At 40.4% G+C, this 23,180-nt stretch overlaps 1 protein-coding gene and 1 non-coding gene across 2 annotated transcripts in view; one reads left to right on the forward strand and one right to left on the reverse strand.

The window, feature by feature from the left end:
- The window catches only part of SLC30A10 (solute carrier family 30 member 10), a 42,383-nt gene extending 26,856 nt beyond the window's left edge, over window positions 1-15,527 (reverse strand). The window contains exon 1 of the mRNA XM_031934663.1: window positions 15,001-15,527. Coding sequence (XP_031790523.1) covers window positions 15,001-15,451 — 451 coding nt within the window. The 5' untranslated portion in view covers window positions 15,452-15,527. The remainder of the gene's footprint in view (window positions 1-15,000) is intronic.
- Window positions 15,528-18,329: 2,802 nt separating this feature from the next.
- On the forward strand, window positions 18,330-18,538 carry LOC111537160. The gene has a single exon (XR_002729922.1). It is a non-coding gene; the product is annotated as a small nucleolar RNA U3 (small nucleolar RNA).
- The last annotated feature ends 4,642 nt before the right edge of the window (window positions 18,539-23,180 follow it).

Genomic DNA, 23,180 nt, shown 5'->3' on the forward strand with positions numbered 1-23,180 from the left:
CGAACTTCAGAATGAGAGATTCAGTTGAATGATATGCTTGCAACCTTCAAAAGCTGTGGAAAGATAATGTTTGGAAGAGCATAAAGCAGAAACAACAAGACAAACTTGAAGCCTTCAAAACAACTTCAGCTCAGGAGTTTGCTAAGGCTGAACTTCAGATGGAAACAAATGTGAGCATGAGAGAGTAGCAGGATTAGGAGGCGGAATTTACAGGTCTAAGCAGTCCTAGAGCTACAGGCAGTCGCAGCAGTGAGTGTAGATGGTCCCCAAGTGTAGACAGAGCCCGAAGCAGGGGCTCCAAGTGGAAATGGAATTAAGGACCTTTCTTCCCTTCCTTCCTTCCTCCCTCCCTTCCTTTCTGCCTTCCTCCCTTCTTCCCTTCCTTCCCTCCCTGCTTGTCTTCCTTCTTTCCTTCCTTCCTTCCTTCCTTCCTTCCTTCCTTCCTTCCTTCCTTCCTTCCTTCCTTCCTTCCTTCTCTCCCTCCCTCCTTTCCTTCCTTCCTTTCTTCCCCTCTCTCTCTCTCTCTCCCCCCCCACACCCCCCACCTCATCTCTTTCACATGCTGATTGGGAATGTACCACAAATAAAATCTACAGCCCAGGATGTCACTGCAGCACATATCTAAATTCTGCAAGCAGGAAAGAATGTTTTCAATGTCACTTACTGAGAAAGGATACCATGTGTTTACCAGACAGGAAGACTTGGTGCCATAATCAACCTCCTATTGGGAAAGCTCTGCCAGTAGAACTTAGTACCCAGGTCTTGGCCCTGGCCAGGTCTAGCACATACTGGCTGGTATCTTGGAGAGGCAAAAACCAAGAAGACTTCTTTCCTTTCGGAGTCTCTGCTGTGGCCATGAAAAGCGATAAAGATGGCCTGGTCTATAGTAAGTGCTAAATTCTGGGAATCTAAATTTTCCTATAAGTGTTCCAGCTCTGGGATAAGGCTTCAGACTTTTTGAAATCTTCAGAAAGTGTGGCAGAAAATAAAAAACATACTTAGAGGCCAAAAATGAAGTAAAAGTCAAAATCCAGAAAGGTAAGTTGGAGTCAGAATCTGACTTAAGAGCATATGTCCAATAAAGACAAATGCTCTAGCTTTGAGTTTTGACAGCCACATGATCATGGATGGTATAACAGACAAAACTAAGATCCATTCGAGATGGAGAGTTGGACCAGAGATCCCCTTACAAAGCTTGATTCCTTGGTCAAAGGTTGAACCAAAATGAAATGAACAATCAAATAAACAAACAAAAACCCACTGCCCCAAAGGCGACAACAAGGAAACTTGAATCCTTTAGCCTTGATTGTGGACATAGGGAAAACTACCTTCCATAGGAAGTTGAAACTATAATGTGGTCTTCATGTGGTAATGCAGTCTAAATTTATGCTACATATGTAACAATAATAATTCAGGTGAATATTTTTTTTTTTTTTTTTTTTTGAGACGGAGTCTTGCTCTGTCGCCCAGGCTGGAGTGCAGTGGCACGATCTCGGCTCACTGCGACCTCCGCCTCCCAGGTTCACGCCATTCTCCTGCCTCAACCTCCTGAGCAACTGGGACTACAGGCACTCACCACTGTGCCAGCTAATTTTTTTGTATTTTTAGTAGAGACGGGGTTTCACCATGTTAGCCAGGATGGTCTCAATCTCCTGACCTCGTGATCCGCCCGCTTCAGCCTTCCAAAGTGCTGGGATTACAGGCTTGAGCCACTGCACCCAGTCAAATAATTTTTAAAGTATTTACAAGTTGGTAATGCCCTCAGGCACCTGACAGAAGCAAATGTAAATCTTCTTGGAAAAATGCACCAACAATCTATTCTTCAAAGAATTCCCTCGGATAAAGCTTTGTTGAACATTAACTCACAATCAAAAATAATGAAATGGCTGGGCATGGTGGCTCATGCCTGTAATCCTAGCACTCTGGGAGGCTGAAGAGGGAGGACCACTTGAAGTCAGGAGTTCGAGATCAGCCTGGCCAACATGATAAAACCCCATCACTACCGAAAATACAAAAACGTGCCAGGCGTGGTGGCAGCTGTAATCCCAGCTACTTGGGAGGCTAAGGCACAAGAATCACTTGAACCCGGGAGGCAGAGGTTTCAGTGAGCTGAGATCATGTCAGTGCACTCTAGCCTCAGTGACTGAGTGAGACTCTGTCTTAAATAAATAAATAAATAAATAAATAAATAAATAAATAAAAAATAATCCTGAAACATACAAAATGTGAGAAAGTAAACCACCTTGAGAGAAGCAGCAAAAATAATAAACAGAATCAGACATGCAAAAATTGCAGATGTTGAGAATACCAGATACATAATATAAACTAAGTATGTTTAGTAGAAGGGAATAAAGGAAGGACTGGAAAGTATGAGTAAAGAACAAGTCATCATAAATGAAAAGTAGATTAATTGAAATTGAAAACTCAATAGAAGGCGCCCCCTGCTCCTTCTAGTCAGGATGCTATCAGTGAAGCCATAATGGGGACCCTGATCTCCCGCACCTGCTCAGCAGTAATGAAGCACCCCCCATCTCAGGGTGTCAACAGAGGCTAACTGGGAAACCTGGGCTTCCATTCTCATCTTAAAGTAACAAGCAGCACCCCTTCCAGCAGCACAGTGTCAGAGAAGACCTGCTCAAACAGAAAATGTAATAAGTTCCACAGCCTCATAACCCAAAATGTCCAGGATTCAATAGCATCATAGCAAAACTAGGAAAATTTTAACCTGAGTGTGAAAAAAACACTAACATTGAGGTAGCAAAATGTTACAAATTTTCTGGCAAGGAGTTTTAAAGTAAACATCATACAAATGCTTCAACAAGCAATTACACATACATTTGAAACAAATAAAAAAACAAAGTCTCAGAAAAGAAATACAAGATAAAAGGAAGAATGGAATAGAAACTTTAAAAATGAAAACTACAACTGAAATAAAAACTCAATGGGAGGCTGGGCGCAGTGGCTCATGCCTGTAATCCCAGCACTTTGGGAGGCCAAGGTGAGTGGATCACGAGGTCAGGAGATCGATACCATCCTGGCTAACATGATGAAACCCCGTCTCTACTAAAAAATACAAAAAATTAGCAGGGCATGGTGGCAGGCACCTATAGTCCCAGCTACTCAGGAAGCTGAGGCAGGAGAATGGTGTGAACCTGGGAGGCGGAGCTTGTAGTGAGCTAAGTGAGATCGTGCCACTGCACTCCAGCCTGGGTGACAGAGACAGTGAGACTCGTAAAAAAACAAACAAACAAACAAACAAACAAACAAAAAACCTCAGTGGGACACTCTTAGCAGTGAATACAAAATTTAAAAATTAAAAAAATGGGCTCCGTAGCAGAAATGGGGAAGACAAAGGAAAGAAAGTACTCTATCTGAACAACAGAGAGAAAATAGAATAAAATAAGTCTCAGGGACCTGTGTGTAACTATAACAATTATAAATGGGAAAAGATAAAGGGAGGTAAGGTTTCTACATTTTATTCAAACTAGCAAAGTATTGACAGCATCAGCCAGTGATAAGTTATGTATGTGCAGTCTAATACCTAGAGCAACTACCAACAAAGCTCTACAAAGACATACTCAAAAGCACTACAGGGAAATCAAAATGAAATTCTAAATAATGTTCATGGAAGCCAGGAAACAGAAAATAGAGAAATAAAACATAGAAGGAACAAACAGAAAATGAAAAGTAAAATAGCAGTCTCAAGCCCCAACCTTCAAGAATTGGATTAAATGTAAATGGTCTAAACACATCAGTTAAATGACAGAAAATTGGCAGATTGACTAAAACACATATCTAACTATATCCAGACCATGGAATCCTTTTTAGCAATAAAAAACAACAACTGATACATGCAACAAGTTGGATTAATCTTAAGAGCATTATGCTGAAAGAAAAAAAGCCCATTTCAAAGGTCACATATGTATGATTCCATTTATTTAACATTCTTGAAATAAAAATATTATAAAGATGGAAAATGGATTATTAGTTTCCAGGGAATAGAGATGGGGAGTAAAGGTAGGAAGGGCGGCTATGACTACTAAAGGGTACCATGAGGGAAATCTTTGTAATGACGATTTTGGTGATGGTTATACAGATCTACACTTGTGACAAAAATCTCATAGAATTATATAACTCATTGTATGAATGTAAATTTCTTGGTTTGGATATTGTACTATCATTCCATTGGGGAAAACTTGACAAAGGGTACGTGAGACCTCTATCTACTATTTTTGTAACTTACTGAGAATATAAAGTTATTTCAAAATAAAATTTTAAAAAACTGAATGGGCAGATTAATGAGAACCAAAGTTAAAAAGCAAAAACCAGAAATAAGTGAAGGTAAATCTGAAAAACCATGTAGAATGCAACACAGAACAACAAAAAAGATAGCAAAATGTGAAAAAAGAAGTTACGAAACATGGAGGATAGAATAAGATCAAATATTATCTAATTAGCATTGCAGAAGGAGAAAGTACAAGGAACAGGGGAAAGCCAAAACTAGAAGAGATAATGTTTGAAGAATCTCCTGGAATTTGTGAAGGACATAAATACTTAGATTTAATCCCCAGATGGGAGTTTTTTAAAAAGGAGTTCACATATGGAAATATGATTGCAAAACTAAAGACCATCAAAGACAAAGAGAATATCTTTAAAAGGTGAAGAACATGAAAGTCTTGGTGCTAAACTTATGCAACTTTGGATGGCCTGAAGGAATGGCATCCATTCTAGTGGAAAACAATACAGACTAAAACTGCTGAAGGAACTCCAACCCCACCAGGCATGAAACTATACTCAAATTGAGACTATGCCCAAAAGAGGAAGCTTGGGGGTTTTATGGTTTTACTTGCCTTTGGCTTTGCCTTTAGATTAATAACTGGTGGTTTTGATTTCTTTGGCTATTAATGTATAAGTTCAAAGATATTTAATGTTGAAATTTAATTTTCTGGTATAATTTGATATTAGGAAGGGATTCATATTGCTAAAATTTGGGGCATTTTTATATTGCTGACATTGAATTGTTAGCATATCTTGATACTATCACTTTATGTCACTATATAATTTACAGTGAGCAATATTGAACATTTAGGGGTCTCAGAGTTAATTTAACTAGTATACTTACTCTTCTAACCCATTTCAGTCATTGAGGGTATCTAAATTGCCAAACCTGGTCCAAAGGATGATATCCAAAGGAAGCAGTGGTTGATATCAGGAGCACAAGCTTTACGGAAATGCAGCGGTACAGTCCTGATAAACTGTTTATCTAGTCCTTCCGGGGAGCCAGGAGTGAAGGGAACATAAATCTGCAGAGTGTTGGGGGAACTGCCATTCCTTCTTGTCTTGTGTTTCCATGAGACAACCACCAGTGTAGCCTCCATTCCCTCCCCAACCCCCATGTAAGTAGTCACTCTGAGGGTGGAAGGGTCTTCTCTCACTGGTGGGTTAGGTTGAAGAAATGGATTAAGCCTGGCTCAGCCCTTCCTGGGCTTCCTCCTTCCAACTGCCTGCCCACTGAGAATGTACATTCTCTCTGTTCCTGGGCCCACTCCTGCTCTTCCAAGTATTGTCCTCTGCTTGTAAGAGGATAGGTGAGCTTACTCCTCAGAATAAGTATTAGGAAGCCAATTGTGACATCCAAGCTACACTCTCCAAAACAGCTTTTACCAAACAAGCACTGAGTTACTATTTTCATTGCTATCCGACTATCTTTTATTCCTTATTTCTCAAGTAGTTCAGTTCTAGATTTATGAATGAAGTTGTTTATTGGCCCCCAAAAGTCCCAAAAATGTGCTCAATTAGCTCTGGTCAGCATGTGTGGAGCTAGTTGCTAGTTCCCCTCTTTCCTCTCCTTCACGACGTTAAGACAGTTTCTTCAGGTAAAGAATTCTACAGAAAACAGATGGTCCATTCAGCCAGTTGCCCCTTCAACCTGACTTCTCTGCTATTCCTCTGTAAGGAGCCAGCCCGTACCTCCCATTGACCTGATGTAAGGATCATCTTTATCTTATTTCCTATTAAGTTGATACATTTTTAAAGGTATCATGGCAGATGAAGAACAAGAGCATAGGTATACTTCAATCAAAATCTACATCCTCAGAGTGCGGTGGCTCATGCCTATGATCCAGGATTTTGGGAGGCCAAGGTGGAAGGATTGTTTGAGGACAAGAGTTCGAGATCAGCTTGGGCAACATGGTAAGACCCCCATCTCTAATAAAAAGTGAAAAAAATTGGCCGGGTATGGTTGGCAGGCACCTGTGGTCTCAGCTACTTAAGAGGCTGAGATGGGAGGATCACTTGAGCGTGGGAGGTTGAGGCTGCTGTGAGCTGCGGTCATGCCACTGCACTCTGGCCTGGGTGACAGAGCAAGATCCTGTCTCAAAAAAAAAAAAAAAAAAAAAAAAAATTACCTCCTTGAAATTCTCTAAAGACACCTTTTCAGGTGTAGACAATAAATATCAGGATATGGACTATGGAAGACATTCTAAGGGTAAGGAATTTCTAGATATGATTGCCTGTCATTACAAAAGGATGAGGCCGGGAGCGGTGGCTCACACCTGTAATCCTAGCACTTTGGGAGGCTGAGGCAGGTGGATCACCTGAGGTCAGGAGTTCGAGACCAGCCTGGCCAATATGGCAAAACCCCGTCTCTACTAAAAATACAAAAATTAGCTGGATGTGTTGGCACATGCCTGTAATCCCAGCTACTTGGGAGGCCAAGGCAGGAGAATCACTTGAACCTGGGGGGGCAGAGGTTGCAGTGAGCCGAGATTGCACCACTGCACTCCAGCCTGGGCGACCAATAAGAGTGAAACTCCGTCTCAATAAATAAATAAAAATTTAAAAATTTAAAAAGATGAAAATTTGGTGTATTTCATAATCATCAGAGACAGTTGTATTTGATGTTTTTAAAAAGCCACAATGACCATCGTCTCCATCAAAAGAACAAGAAAGAGGCAAGAAATTACAAATATATTGTCTACATCTTGTAAACAGCTGGCCAATAAGAAAACCAAAATAATAAACTTACTTTCACCCTACCTTCCTGAAAAAAATTAAGCTTCTCGGCAAAGAAAATGGGAGTATCATTATTCACTAGGCAGGACTGCAGGAAAATGTTCAAGAGGCAAAGCATGTGTTGGCAGAAGAGAGGAGTAGTAATACGAAGTCCAGTTCTAACATCAACTTCAGGTTAGCCATAAAATGGTTAGTGCCTCAGTTTCTTCATCTGTAACTTGGAAATTACAGTCTAGTATATGAACCACATTTGCATTATTTCAATGAGCTACATATTGATATTGTATTATCATTAAAGCCGTTTAAAACATATAGTTTTAAAAGTACAAGTAATGGCCTGTTACAAAATGCCATCTTGAGCACCGAAAGATGGGGAAGCTAATATTTACAAGAGCCTTTTTAAAAATTTGGCCGGGTGCGGTGGCTCACGCCTGTAATCCCAGCACTTTGGGAGGCCGAGGCGGGTGGATCACGAGGTCAGGAGATCTAGACCATCCTGGCTAACACGGTGAAACCCCGTCTCTACTAAAAGTACAAAAAATTAGCTGGGTGTGGTGGCAGGCACCTGTAGTCCCAGCTACTCAGGAGGCTGAGGCAGGAGAATGGCGTGAACCTGGGAGGAGGAGCTTGTAGTGAGCTGAGATGGCGCCACTGCACTCCAGCCTGGGCAACAGAGCGAGACTCCGTCTAAAAACAAACAAACAAACAAACAAACAAACAAATAAATAAATAACACATAGGCTGGGTGTGGTGGCTCATGCCTGTAATTCTAGCACTTTGGGAGGCCGAGGCGAGTGGATCACCTGAGGTCAGGCATTTGAGACCAGCCTGGTCAACATGAAACCCCGTCTCTACTAAAAACACAAAAATTAGCCAGGTTTGGTGGCGGGCGCCTGAAATCCCAGCTTCTCAGGAGGCTGAGGCAGGAGAATGGTTTGAACCTAGGAGGCAGAGGTTGCAGTGAGCCAAGATCACGTCATTGCACTCCAGCCTGGGTGACAAGAGCAAAACTCCGTCTCAAAAATAAATAAATACATACATACATAAATACATACATACATAAAACACATCATGAAGATGTTGTTATTTATCAAAAGAAAAACAGATTCTTTTCATGGCTCATGGCAGCCTTGATAAGAGCATGCATCTGTCCTCAGGCTCAGGTGATCGTCCCACCTCAGCCTCCCAAGTAGCTGGAACTATAGGCATGCACCGCCACATCTGGCTAATTTTTCTTATTTTGGTAGAGATGAGGCCTTGCTATGTTGCCCAGGCTAGCCTCAAACTCCTGGGCTCAAGTAATCCACCCATCTCGGCCTCCCAAAGTGCTGGGATTACAGGTATGAGCACCCCTGGCTGTAGAGTGATTCTTTAAAATAGGTGTAATAATACCTAAGATGAGACTTAAAGTTGTTAAGTATCTTTTCCAGTGTCAGAACCAGTGGATGAGGGAGCACATGTATTTTCCAGAACATGTATTTTCCTTTTTTTTTAAGTTAATTTATTGTGTAGTTATTTATTTACTTTTAGAAACAGGGACTTGCAGGCCGGGTGCCATGGCTCACGCCTGTAATCCCAGCACTTTGAGAGGCTGAGACAGGCAGATCATGAGGTCAGGAGATTGAGACCACCCTGGCTAACACGGTGAAACCCTGAGACTAAAATACTAAATATTAAAAAAGTAAAAATTTAAAAAAAATAGCCGGGAGTGGTGGCGGGCACCTGTAGTTCCAGCTACTCGGGAGGCTGAGGCAGGAGAATGGCATGAACCCGGGAGGTGGAGCTTGCAGTGAGCCGAGATTGCGCCACTGCACTCCAGCCTGGGCGACAGAGCGAGACTCCGTCTCAAAAAAAAAAAAAAGAAAAGAAAAGAAAAGAAACAGGGACTTGGTCTGTCACCCAGACTGGAGTGTAATGGCTTGCTATCATAGCTCTTTGCAACCTCAAACTCCTGGATCCCAGCAATCCTCCTGTCTTGGCCTCCCAAAGTGCTGGGATTACAGGCTTGAGCATTGTGCCCAGCTGAAATATGTATTTTTGTTACTGGTCTATGCTCCTTCTGGTTCATCCCACGAGAGATGCCACTAACCCATCATCGAAACAACATGTTTTGTATGGTTTGTAGGAATACTGATGGATCTGCTGTAACCATATATATGATTAACAATAATAAGAGTCTTGGCAAGCATAAGGTGGGCTGCCAGTTTGTGAATGTGAAATAGAGCAAAGAATTTGTCTGCCGAGGGATTTTACTATTTCATTTGTTCCTCATCCCTTCAGCCCTTGGACGATCACTACCAGCCGCCACCACCACCACCAATGTTACCATTTATTGAGTGTTCAGTGTATTCCAAGTACTGTATTGAGCACTTTACACAAATTTCATTCTTATAACATCCCTAAGAGACAGATATTACCACCTTTACAGATGAAGAAACTGAGGTTTAGAAAGTTTAAGTAACTTTTTGGAGGTCACCTAGCTACTGGAATTAGGATTCAATTTATGGCATGTTCATTTGCACATTTTGATATGCCCTTTTGTGACTATTGCCCAAAAACAGTCTATAACTGTTTTCCTCTCTGAGGGGAGCCAAGTAGAGTAGAGTCTTTAATTAAGGGCCTGAACTCAAAGTTTTAATTTCTTTGTATCCTACCATTAACTAGCAGTATGATTGTAGATTTGTCTCTGAACCTGTTTTCCTTGTCTAAACAATAGAAATAAATAGCAAGTATTCTCTCTAGCTAATTATTTTGTAAAACATACAGTTCTTCAAATGTATGTGATACGATGCTGTAATTATTCTCTCTATACTCTGACAAAGCCTGACAATGCACAGACATCAGTATAAACTAATTTTTCATTAAAATTTACCTGATATCAGTCATAGCAGCCTCTGCACATTGGAAAAAAAAATTACTAAGAAGAAAGAGATGGTCTCTTTAGCTTCTTTTTTTCTTCAGTTGAATTTGGTTTCACAAATGTGAAATAGCACCTATTTTTCTATCTTCCTTTAATCTTTCTTATTCACCCCCTATAACTGATCCAGACCCCTTCGCGGGGCAACAAGAGAAGTGAGAGGTTAGGCAAGCTGTCAGGAACGTAGCAAAAGAGCTGTGAGGGAATTTATTAGGCCTCTACCATGGGACAGACACTGTGATCCGTGGTGTGGGCATTCTTATCACCAAATCCTCATGTGGAAGTTAATCGATCAACAGCTGTGATGGTGCTTGGAAAACAATGGTTACTGTCAGATATAGACAAAATGCAAAGTAATAGCTTGTGGGAATTAAGCATCATGTTTCTTTAAATTATTTAATAATTATCACAAATTCCCGATCATTACCGTTCTGCCTCTGATCTAGAAAGGGAACTCAGGTAACCTATGCCTAGAAAACCTTCCCTTTTCTAGTTGGAAAAGCTACCTTCAATTATGCAGCTTCTCAAATTTTCTTTACTCTAAAGTATTTGCTGCTGGCAGAGAGACAGCAAATTCTCCTTTGCCTCTCCTAAAATTCTTGGCCTTGCCTACTCTGCTTGTCACTGAATAAAATTTCCTCTACGACAAAAGGAAACCTGACTTGTTTCAGCGTCTACAGGACTGTCCGTGTGAAAAGCCCGTCAGGCTATAGTACTGAGTCTTAACTAGAAGCTTGCAGGAGCAACTAATCAGCAGTGCGTTAAATCCTTCTGCAACAATACACTTTGCTGATTGCTGTGCTGTCACTGCCTCTAGCGAGTTGGTTGGAGAAACATAATGCCAGAAGGGAGATTATGAGAAAGAGAGGGAGAGAGAGGGAAAGCAAGCACAATTTGGAATGAAAACAAAATTTGGCTGGGCACGGTGGTTCATGCCTGTAATCCCAGCACTTTGGGAGGCTGAGGCGGGCAGATCACGTGAGGCCAGGAGTTCGAGACCAGCCTGGCCAACATGGTGAAACCCCATTTCTACCAAAAATACAAAAATTAGCTGGGCATAGTGGCACACGCCTGTAATCTCAGCTACTTGGGAGGCCGAGGCACAAGAATTGCTTGAACCCAGGAGGCGGAGGTTGCAGTGAGCCAAGATCACACCACTGCACTCCAGCCTGGGCAGAGTGAGACTCCATCTCAAAAAAACAAAACAAAACTTAAATTCAAAGGAAAGTATTATAATTACATATACTTGTAAATATATATATAATTATAAAAACAGATATTTCTGATGTAAATGATATAAATGGCAGGCCTGATCTATCCTAGAGAAAAAGACGCAAAATAGAGCAGAAGCCATCCTACTGGAAAAGTGAGCTGTACAAGATTACCTTTAGCTTAAAATAAAGGCCACTGTACAGCAAGGTTATTCATACAGTACAAGGCAAGGGCACGGAGGGTTTTAGTAGCTCGATTCTAAAGAAAACTCAGTTCTGAAAAAATAACTAAAAATAAGACTTAAACATGAAAGATAACAAGAAAATCAAGGAAAAGCAAATAAAGTAAGCAAGGAATGGGAAAAAGTGTAGACATAACAAATTGAGTCCCTCAGCCCAGAGAAAGAAACTGGCTCATGACAAGTATCTCCTGCGATCTGGACCTACAGGTTGTTTTCACCCCTTCGACCTTTCCCCTACTCCCTTCCCCGAAACATATGCACACACACACAGAGCCATCAACCATTGTGGACTTTAACCCTATTTTGTTTGTTTGTCTTTTACTTAATGCTTGTATTTTTACTTTTTTCACTTTGCCTCTCATTTTACCCAAAAATACTGGCTCTACCATCGCTTGAACTTCCTCACACCTTTTAGAGTCAGGGGTGGCCTCCCACCGGCTAGATCTGGATCTAAGACTTTCAAGTTTTCTCATCTCAGCTAAATCTTCCAGACATTCTTTTCTCCCAGGTTTTAACAATTTTCTGGTTCTATATGTCTGAATGTATGTCAGTATAACTTTTTTCATGAATCCCAGGGATAAAGTCTTACCTATATATATAGTTTGTTCTATTAAATTTAATGTAAAGTTAGTAGTCTTGATTTTTTTTTTACTTTCCATGATCTCAAATATCAAATATTATGAATTCAATTTCTATACCAGATAGATAAGCAGAACAAGTAAAAGATCCACAGAACCTTGGGGAGACTGAAGGCTTGTTAAGCAAAAACCTCTAGTTAGAGATTCCACAAAAGAAGTGTTACATTACTGGAATCTCATCATGAAGCCAGGCAGTCCCAGCAGTTGTTTTATAGGTACTTCCATGTGCTATAAGCTAGGGTTCTAGGCTTACAGAAATTCTTTATCCTAAGTTTAGGTTGAAAATTTTGAAATCAAGAGTCTTTCCCTCTCATAGTTTATAACTCCCGTTATAAATATGGATGGATTAATCATATTTGTTCTTAAAATGTCAGCCAATAGATATCAGGTTAATGTCAGTTTATGAGGTTCATCTGATGCAATATTTATTCTTTTCTTTAAACTAATTTAGACAATGGGAAGAATACCAAAATGGATGGTTCAGAAAAGGTGATAAATACATAACTGCAGACATAAATACTAACAAGTCAAACAGCTATCCTAAAGGAACTTGGCAAGTTTAAACACTAAAATTTCTTTTTTCTTTTTCTTCTTTTTTAGTGACAGGGTCTCACTCTGTCACCCTGGCTGAAGTGCAGTGGTGTGATCATAGCTCACTGCAGCCTCAAACTTCTGGGCTCAAGTAATCCTCCTGCCTCTGTCTCCTCAAGTCTAGGATTACAGGCATGAGCCACTGTACCCACCCTAAACTTTCTAATAGAAGAATTTGACAACACCAAAAGCTGCCCAAATAATAATGGTAACATAGAACATGCATTTTAAAGCATGAGTCACATGTATATTGCACCTATCACTTATTTAAAGTAGAACACTACCTAGCATCAAATACTTCAAAAGAAGCTAGATACTCTAGAATTAAACCAGTAGAAACCCATATGGGTGGACTGGACACTGTGGCACACACCTCTAATCCCAGTGCTTTGGGAGGCCAAGCGGGTGGATCACTTGAGCTCAAGAGTTAGAGACCAGCCTGGCCAACATGGCGAAACCCTGTTTCTAATAAAAATAAAAATTAAAAAAAAAAAAAAAAAGAAGAAAAGGAAAAAAAGAAACCCACATGGTTGGAGTGAAACATTTGTCTTAAGCCTCTTGTTGTTATCTCAGCATGAACATACACATTGGAAAATACCACTTCCCAAACAAAAGCTTAACTAAGACCACCTATCCAGTAATAATTCAATTTTATAAAAATAGAACTATGGTGTGCACCAAGTTTCATATTGGTCAGAGCCAGACTGTTTACCTAAATTGCTTTTCTTATATGCAGGTAAATATTTTATGTCAAGAATAAAGGCAAAATTAGAACTGTTATGTAACAATCAAAAATATAATGGTAATGTCAACACTAATCATTTGAAATCATCTCTCTTGCCTTAAATTTATACTTAGCAATAAAAAATATATATTTGTCTTATATCAAATATGTGAATTTCATGATCTGGAAGCTCTGGTAATAATTTTCACATGATGATTGATGTAGCCATAGCACAGGGTCTCAATTTAACAATGAATTTTTCTTTACAAAAGATGAGGCTCAAATTCAGTGATTCATTAACTCAAATAAAAATCTACACTCTAGTTTCTAATTTATTTTTATATTTACCACATCCTATAGATACTCTCATAACGTATGTTCTACCAATAGGAAAACTGAGACAGAGGTAGGATAAAGCACCAGCTCCAACTGACATAATTTATAATGGTAGCAAAAACAGGGAATCAAATAAAAAATGCAACTTAGCCTCTGAGGTCCCCAGACTCAGTTATATAATGCCCCAGCTACTGAGAGAAAACTCTTCAGCATCAAATAAGGAAATATTTGAAATTTTTAAAGATTCATATAAGTTATTATAATTAAATACTGGATTATCATGTAGTTTAAAGGCTTGCATTGTGATTTAGAAAATAATTTATATTTATCAAGTGCCTACTAAATACTAAATAAGTTACTTAGCATTTCTCTCTGTCCTTATTAACTGCATGTTACAGGTAGGGAAATAGGCTAGGTGAAGTAACTTGACTATTGCCCTGTGCTAGAACCATGATTTGAACCTATTCTTCTTTTATAAAAGAAGCACTGAAAATTTCTCTTCTATAAGAACTTTCTGATACATATGTACTTAAAAACAACTCTTGTGGCAATAAATTAGAGAAACATGATTCCATCTAAAAAATAAGCATCTTTTAGATGTATTGTTCTCTTCCAAGATTTAATTCCACTCTTTTGACAGATAATCTAGTACGTTTGGTACTCACACTTAAGTCTCTCCTAAAGATTCACATGTAAATCGTCCTGTTTCTCAAACAGAACAGACGTATGCAATAAATAAATGCAAATATTTCCTTTCAAAACATAGCCACATTTACCGGACTATCTTCTTTATTTTTTCTCTCTCCATTTTATATATCATTCCTCAAATATATTCCTAACAGTTAATCAGCATACCTGATTGTCTGATACTGTGCTCTATGTAAGCCGGTTATGTAGCCCAGTACTTTTAAACATATTTTATGGAGACATTAAATTTTTTTCTAATTCAAACATAGCCATGTCACATCTGGGTAAACAACAGTGAATCACTTAAAGGAGACTGCCACATCCACTGTCTTTCCAATTGCTCTCTCTGTGGCTATGATTAGTGCCTTTACTTCCCCTCTGCCTGCCTGAAGACACTTTTTCATTCCCTGTGAGTAAAAATTCAAGAAGTCCTCCCAACATTGAAGCAACTTGCTGCTACCCTCACAAGGAACCTCAAACTAAAGGCAACTCTTCTGAGAGAGGTCGATTGTAAAATCACAGGGATAAGAGGCTGACTCAAAGACTCCGGCCCCTTTGGATAGCACCATAAAGGCCCCCTCAGACAGCACGCGCCAGGACTCTCAGCATATTTACTGCTACCCTCTGAGTAGCTATTTACCTGCTTCCATGTCTCCTTGGGGCTTGGGTGCTGCGCAGTAACAGCAGTCCAAGAAGATGACATAGTTAAGAACATTGAAGAACAGACCGATAATTCCAGCACTGAGAACCAGTATTGGCGCCTCTGTCTTCTGGGGATTGATGTACCTTTTGATGGCTTCAACCAGGATGCTGAACATCAGTGCCACCGCAAAAATGGTGTTCCCAAATGCTCCTACAACATCTGCCCGAAGAAAGCCGTAAGTGCTCTTCTTGTGCTGTTTTATGTTGCTGGCCCTTACACCAAAAAAACCTACGATCATGGACACGAAGTGGGAAAGGACGGCAAAAGCATCAGAGGCCAAGGAGAGGGAGTTGCCAACGTAAGCGATCACTAGTTCCATCACGAAGAGGAGGATGCTAACGACGCACATGAGGATTAAACGGAAGCTTCTTCCGGAGTATCGCCCCATGGCGGCTTGGTGCCCTGGCAGTTCCTCTCCCTTTCTTGGGAAGGCTGAGCTGCTAGGGGAGCAGCTATAGATTCAGTGATTACAACTCCTGAGTAACTCTTCCCTTCAGCCCTCCGGCGCTTGTCATATTTGGAAATCACCTTTTATAGGTTGCTATAAAGCCATAAAACAGTTTAAAGGGCAATTAAGCAAGAGATGTCACGTGAGCCAGGATTTATGGAAACACAAGACACTGGCTTCAGATATGGACTTGAGAGATTTTTGTGTGTGTGTGTATGTGTGTTTCATTACAGACATCAAGAGCTTCTGTGGCCTTGAATCATGTAGCTCATCAGTGACTGTGGCCTTTCCAGCTTCCACGCTCCGTGTGTGCAGCAACAGCTCAGGTGAAGCAAGTCATTCGACATAAGCAATTACATCTTGTCCACCTGGTGTGCAGTTTTGAATGCCATTTACTGTGTGAAATAGGGAATATTCTAGCGGTCACTAACCCAGAGAGCAGACCTATAGCAAGTGAAAGCCAAAAGTGAAGCTAGGGTGATTTTTCCACTGCTCCGCCCACTGACCTGGAATAAACAAGTACCCTACTTCCAAACATTCCCTGTAAGACAAAATAAATATTCCTCATATTCAGGAAACCTGTACACTGGAAGAGCTGAAGATGTAATTCCAGTTAGTTTCCAGGAAGACAGACAAGTAATAACAATTTCACTGACACAAGGAAGTTTTTGTTTTTATTTTTAAAAAATCTTATCTGTCAAACACTCATAGCCCTTAAAGGCCTATCAGTTTCTAAATGACTGAAACAGCAGTGGCCTCTATGGTTGTGAGCAGCCTGACTATTGTCAATCTTTTAAAGAAACACAGAGTGATACTATAATCTCTTTTTCTACCGAATGTGATGTTAATTTTATATGTCAACTTGACTGGTCATTTGGTCAATGACATGCAAGACTTTCTGGCTTTATCTGTGAGTGTGTTTCTGGATGAAATTAACAGTTGGACCAACAGAGTGAATGGAGACTGCCCTCACTAATGTGGGTGGGCCTCCTCCGATCAGTCGAAGCCTGAATAGAATGAAAAGGCTAAGAGGTAGCTCTTCCTGCCTGACTGCCTCCAGCCTGGGATGTTTGTTTTTTCCTGCCTTCAGACTGAAACTGAAACATGGACTCTCTCTGGGTCTTGAGTGTGTGGGTCTTTGATTTGGGCTACACTGTCGGCTCTCCTGGGTCTGTTGCCTACTGATTCACCATCAATCTTGGGACTTCTTAGCCTTTTAATCATGTGAACTAATTGTTTATAATACATCTCTCTCTCTCTCTCTCTCTCTATATATATAACTATCTGTGTACCTTGCATACACAGTCTCATTGGTTCTGTTTCTCTGGAGAACAGTGGCTAATAGTCTTTGACTAAAACCTGACAATTTAGACAGTAGCCCTAACAGTTCCCATAGTATCACATAAATTATGTCCAACTCAGTTAATATTCTGACAGTTAGACTTCCAATACAACCACATTGTTAAGATTATTGCTCTAAGACTAGCTCATTCATCCATTCATGCCACAAATACTTACTGAGTGCCAACATGCTGGACAGAGTTCTAGGCTCCAAAGAGACAGCAATCAACAAAACAGGCAAAAATCTCTGCCCTTATGAAGCTTGTATTCTAGTGATTGGTGGGGGGAGATAAATGACTAACAAAATAAATTATGAAATGTATTGAATATTAAAATGGTGATAAGTATGATGACACATAAAGCAGGGGAAAGAATGTCAGCATAGGTATGGATTGTAATTTTAAATAAAATGGTCGGAAGAATTTACTAAGATGTTCTTCGAATAAAGATCTGAAGGAGGTAAGAAACTAAACCACACAGACATCTGAAGGAAGATCTTTCTGGGCAGAAGGAACAAGGAGCATGGGAATTCAAGGGACAAAAAAGAGGTCAGCAGGGCTGGAGAGGAGTAACGAGGGGTATGAGAAAGAGATGAAGCCAGAGAGGTGATGGAGCAGGGGCAGATCATGTGGGGCCCTGAGATGGAAGAATATTGAGCAGAAGAATGAGGAGGTCCTGTATATGTTTTAAAGGAATCACTGGATGTGTCTGAGATTACATGAAAGCAGAGAGACCAGTTAGGAGGCTCCTGCAATAATCTAGATGAGATTGTGGTTTAGACTAGGTGTAAAGTAGAAACACCAAGGCAGGACTGGCTACATAATTCATGCATTCTACTGCAAAATGAAAAAGCAGGTTCCCTTGTTCAAAAATTGTCAATAATTTTTTATTTTTTGAGATAGTCATGCTCTATCGCCCAGTCTGGAGTGCAGTGGAACAGTCTCTACTCACTGCAATCTCCACCTCCTGGTTTCAAGTGATTCTTGTGCCTCAGCCTCCCAAGTAGCTGGAACTACAGGCATAAGCCACTACGCCCAGCTAATTTTTGTATTTTTAGCAGACACAGGGTTCCACCATGTTGCCCAGGCTGGTCTGGAACTCCTGGCTTCAAGTGATCTGCTGCCTTGGCCTCTCAAAGTGCTGCGATTACAGGGGTAAGCCACCATGCCCAGCCAATTATCAAGAATTTTTAAGCCAGGCTTGATGGTGTGCATCTGTAACCCCAACATTTTGGGAAGCCAAAGTGGGAAGATCGCTTGGGGCCCAGAGTTCAAGATCAGTCTGGGCAACATAGCAAGGGTCTGCATCTACAAAAAAATAAAAAAAAATTTAATTAGCCAGGCATGGTGGCATGCTCCCTGTTGTCCCAGTTACTTGGCAGACAAGTAGGCGGGAGGATTGCTTGAGCCGAAAAGTTTGAGGCTGCAGTGAGCTATGATTGTGCCACTAAACTCCAGCCTGGGTGACAGAGAAAGACTTTATCCGCCTGCCCCCCGACCCCAAAAAAGGAAAAAGAAGAGTTTTTAAATGGCGCAGCCCCAGAATCCATGAGAAGGAGGTTCAGTATTCTCTCCTGAGCGTGAAGTTGGCTCTTGGCGTTGCTTCACTGCAACTGCTATTTGCCATTGATGATTGTTCCTCTCTTCCTCTGAGAGAGTAAGAGGGAGAGGATGCAGTCTGAGTGGTTTCTCTTAAAATAAGTAAATAAATAATAAATAAAATGGTGCAACCACTAGAGAAAACAATATAGCAGTTCCCTAAAACTTAAAAATAGAATTGCCATATGATCTAGCAATTCCACTTCTGAGTATAAAAACTTGAACAGATTTGACAGCAGGGCCCTGAAGAGGTATGTGTACCCCATGTTCATAGCATCACTCACAACAGCCAAAAAGCGGAAGCAATCCAAGTGTCCATCAACAGATGAAAGAATTTTTTTTAACGGGGTCATATACATACAAGGACATATTATTCCACCTTAAAAGGAAGAATTCCAATACATGCTAAAACATAGATAAACCTTGAGGATATTTGCTAGGTAAAATAAATGAGCCACAAAAAGACAAATATTGTATGAGTCCACTTGTATGAGTTATCTACAGTCAAGTCCAAATTCACAAAAACGGAAGGGAGAATGATGGTTGCCAGGGGCTGAAGGGAAGCTGACATGGGGCAGTTGTTTAATGGGTACAGAGTTTCGGTTTTGCAAGGATAAAAAAAGATGAGACTGGTTGCACAACTATGTGGATATACTTAACACTACTGAACTGTACACTTAAAAATGGTTACGACAGTAAATGTTGTGTTATATGTATTTTACCATACTCCAATTTTTAAAAATTATTAATAATTTCAAGACAGCAACAGCAGAGCACTAAACCAGGCACAGAGCCTGGTGCAACTGCTCAGGTCACACACACATGAAGCTGGCTGGTATCCAGGAGATTTTGAAGTTAGAGTCAACAGCACGTGCTGAGTAATTAAACGTAAGGTATGAGAGGCAGTAGTCAAGACGGCACTAGGGGCTGGGCACGGTAGCTCATGCCTGTAATCCCAGCACTTTGGGAGGTCAAGGTGGTTGGATAGCTTGAGCCCAGGAGTTCGAGACCAGCCTGGGCATCATGGTGAAACCCCTATCTCTACAAAAAATGGAAAAATTAGCTGGGCATGGTTGTACCCCTGTAGTCCCAGCTACTCGGGAGGCTGAGGCACAAGAATCGGTTGAATTCGGAATATGGAGGTTGCAGTGAGCCGAGATCACACCACTGCAATCCAGTCTGGTGGCAACAGAGTAAGACTCTGTCTCCAAAACAACAACAACAAAGATGGCACTAGGGTTTTGAACTGGAAGAGTGATGTTGCAACTGAGATGAAGGTAAGATGAAGTTGACTGTTGCAGGAGCAGCATGGAGTGAGGGGTGGAAATGATGTTAAGTTTGGGGTATTTATTAGATATCCAAGTTGAAATGCTAGTTGGGAGTTGAATAAGCGTGCAGTTCAGGGGAGGGTGAACTTGGGAGTTGATAATTTATAATATTAAAAGCCACAAGACTGGATGAGGCCACCAAGAAAATGTGAAGAGAAGAAAGTATGAAGAGGTGAGAAGGAAGGACTAGAGAGAGAAAAGAAAAAATAGGAGAGTATGGTGTTTTGAAGGCCAAGGAAGAATGTGTTTCAAAGAGGAGGATCAGCCGAATCAAGTGCTGAGAGGGCAAAAGCAAAATGAGGGCTGGAAATGCGGATGGGATTGCACATTATGGAGGCCATTGGTGATCTTCACAAGAGTGGTTTCAGGGGAGTGCTGAGGGTAAATGAGATGGGGGCTCAAGAGAATGGAGAAGAGAAATTGGAGCTGGCAAGTGCAGATAATCCTTTCAATGAGTTTTGCTCTACACTGAAAGGGATGTGGAGACAAGAAAGGGTATTTTTAGGCTGGGAAAAATAACAGCATGTTTGTAAGCTGATGGAAAGAACCAGGAGAGAAAGAAAACCTGATGATACATAGGGAAGAATTGCTGATGTGCCACGACTGAGAAGGCAAGAGGGGATGAGATTTAGTACTACACATGTGGAGGAGCTGGCATCCATTCTGAGAACAGACAGTTCACCTGAAACAGCAGAGAAAGTGAAATGTATAGACATGAGTAGGTGGGTAGATGTGGTGGGAGGTCCCAGATGTTCTATCCTTTTTGCCTCTGTCGTCTCAGTGAAAGAAATCAAGATGATCAACTGAAAGTCAGAAAAAGGAAGCATTTGTATTTGAGGAGAGAAAGGTATGAAATAATTGTCTAGAAGAGTGAGAGAATGAATCAGGGAAATATGGTACAATTACATATTTACCCACATATAAAGTAATACTGATACTATCATCATCACCAGTTCCTGTATCCCTCAGTCTCCTCATCAACAGGTATTTCATCACAAAATTTGGTTTTGATGACATACTTCAAATATATTTTGAAATATCCTTATTACATGATGCTTTTTAAATATTAATAAAATATTTTATATCATTTCAGTACTATTGATGTTCCAAACTCATACATTTTCCAGTAAAATTGAACAAAGGCATTGGTTTAAAATTGCCTACTGACCACAAGATGAATATGGTTCTACCTGTTATTTTAAGCCTGATGGTGTGGCAGAGTAATTTTCCAGGCATTATCTCAGCTACAAAGTTCTCGGCATGTTGCCACCGGTGACGGGGATAATCTCATGATTACGTAATAAGACCCTCTTAGTCAGGGTCATCCAGACTATGGCCTCTTACTGACAACACTTAGCCCAATTCAGTGCCCCATGTCACTTTCCACCGAGTGACTGCCTAATTTGGCATCTCACCCAGAACTACTGCAAGGAGATACAGCCGAGAAAAAGAAAAGTTTCGCTTTACTCACCACTGTATCCTCTGGCACTGTGCACAGAGCAGGCACTCAAATTTGTTAAATGGCTAGCACTTTCTAGACATAGTAAAAGTGACAAGCAAAGGACCAAAGTTTATGTTTGAAAATAACAGGGTAGTGGTAGCTACTTCCCCCAACTGTTTGACGGTACTGGCAACCCCTGAATACCACGGTTATACGGCAGATAACTAATAACTAGAGTCAGATGTAAATAGGGTGATCTGTCCACTCTCCGTTAAAAATGCCTTCCTCCTTGCTTGCTTTGTGAATGTTCTGATGCTGCTATTCTCAAGACTTAAATCCTCTTCACTGGCAAGCCAACCATTATTATCCAATTCTCATTAAGGATTCGTGTGATTTACTGGCATAATGAAAAACTATTAAACACACTCTCATGGATGAACTAGAAATTGCTAACATGTAATGTAGTACACTGGCCCCAGTGAATGGAGTCAGTAGTAAATATGCCTTGACCTGCTTTCTTTTTGCTGCAAGGAACACAAGGCATATAATCACAAACTATCAGTCATACATCTAGTTTACAGCTGTCACTTGCAAATAAAATCGTGTTCATTTCATTCAGGTTCATGTACTCTTTTGAAAAGCACAGACATCCAAGAAAATATTTTGATATTTTAGCTGAACCTCAACTTATGAAAAAAAGCCAATTTGCCAGAGGTACATTTTGGGTAAAGGATTCCCTGCTTAACAAAAGTACTTAATGTAGAGTTTCTTTAAATCGTGACTTCCTTTAAAGCAGCAAACTTCAAGCTTTTCTGTGGTTAGCGCTACTCATCTGAAGTTTCAAAACGTAATACTAAGGATTTGTCTTTGCACCAGAGATGGCCACCTCCTCCAAAATAGCCAGTGGCTACAGGGAAAAATGTGAATAACCTCTAATATACTTTTCAGGCTTTTATCATGGACTGGTTAAAACAAAAAAGCCTTGTCACCTAAAAGCATTTATGTTGGTTTGCAGAAAAACAATTAGCAGCTAAAGTAACTACTATAACTAGAATTATATATTAGAAGCAATTTCCAGTTGACCCTACATAATGGCCATAACCAACAGCTATTTATTCTGTGCTGGGCATTGTTTTAACTGCCTTCCTCTATGAGGTAGAGTAACTGAGAAGCTGTTAGACTTTTCTCCATTTTATAACTGAACTTAGGCAGTTTACGTATACACTAAGAAGGCAAAGCATTCTAACTGCCATAAAGGAATACAAAATTATGACTCTGAATACAAAAATTTGACTATATATATTTCAGTCAATTGAAATCAATTTCACTAACTTAGGTATATGAATACACATACTCAAGACATGAGTCTTGAAAGCATGCTCTATTTAGTTTGCTTTCAACTGACAATTTCCTACCAATGTTAAGAACAGTTCTTGTGTTCTTATACAGTTTGTACTTTTGTTTTTTGCATCTCTTGTTCCCTCTACCTGGAATGTCCTTCCTCCTTCCTCTACCTATTGAAATTGTACTCATCCTTCAAAGCACAGCTCAAAATGCAAGTCCTTTCTGATGTATTTTCCTATACTGGTGTATTTATCACTACCAAGTATAAAAGCATATTGGAAGAGATTTACCAAGTGCTGGAAATATTGGTAAAAGATTGACCAACTGGACTAGAAATGGGGGAGGAAAGGCATTTTCCCAGCAAAGGGCACAGGCAGGAAATAGCACGTTGTTTACAGGAAACCCCAAATTGTTAGGCTGCAAAGGACTCTGCTGGATTGAAAAGGAAACTAGATGGGCTAGTTTAATCTTTTAAGTGATGGTGAACCACAGAGGGGTGTTAAGGGGAAGAAAAAATTCTTAATAAACTGTTAGGAAAAAGACAAACAACACTGTGAAAATGTGGACTGAACTTGTGATGAGACTGGAGTCCACTGCAGTAATCAGCACAAGAGGTA

Source organism: Piliocolobus tephrosceles, chromosome 1 (genome assembly GCF_002776525.5).
Source record: "Piliocolobus tephrosceles isolate RC106 chromosome 1, ASM277652v3, whole genome shotgun sequence".
Lineage (NCBI taxonomy): Eukaryota > Metazoa > Chordata > Mammalia > Primates > Cercopithecidae > Piliocolobus > Piliocolobus tephrosceles.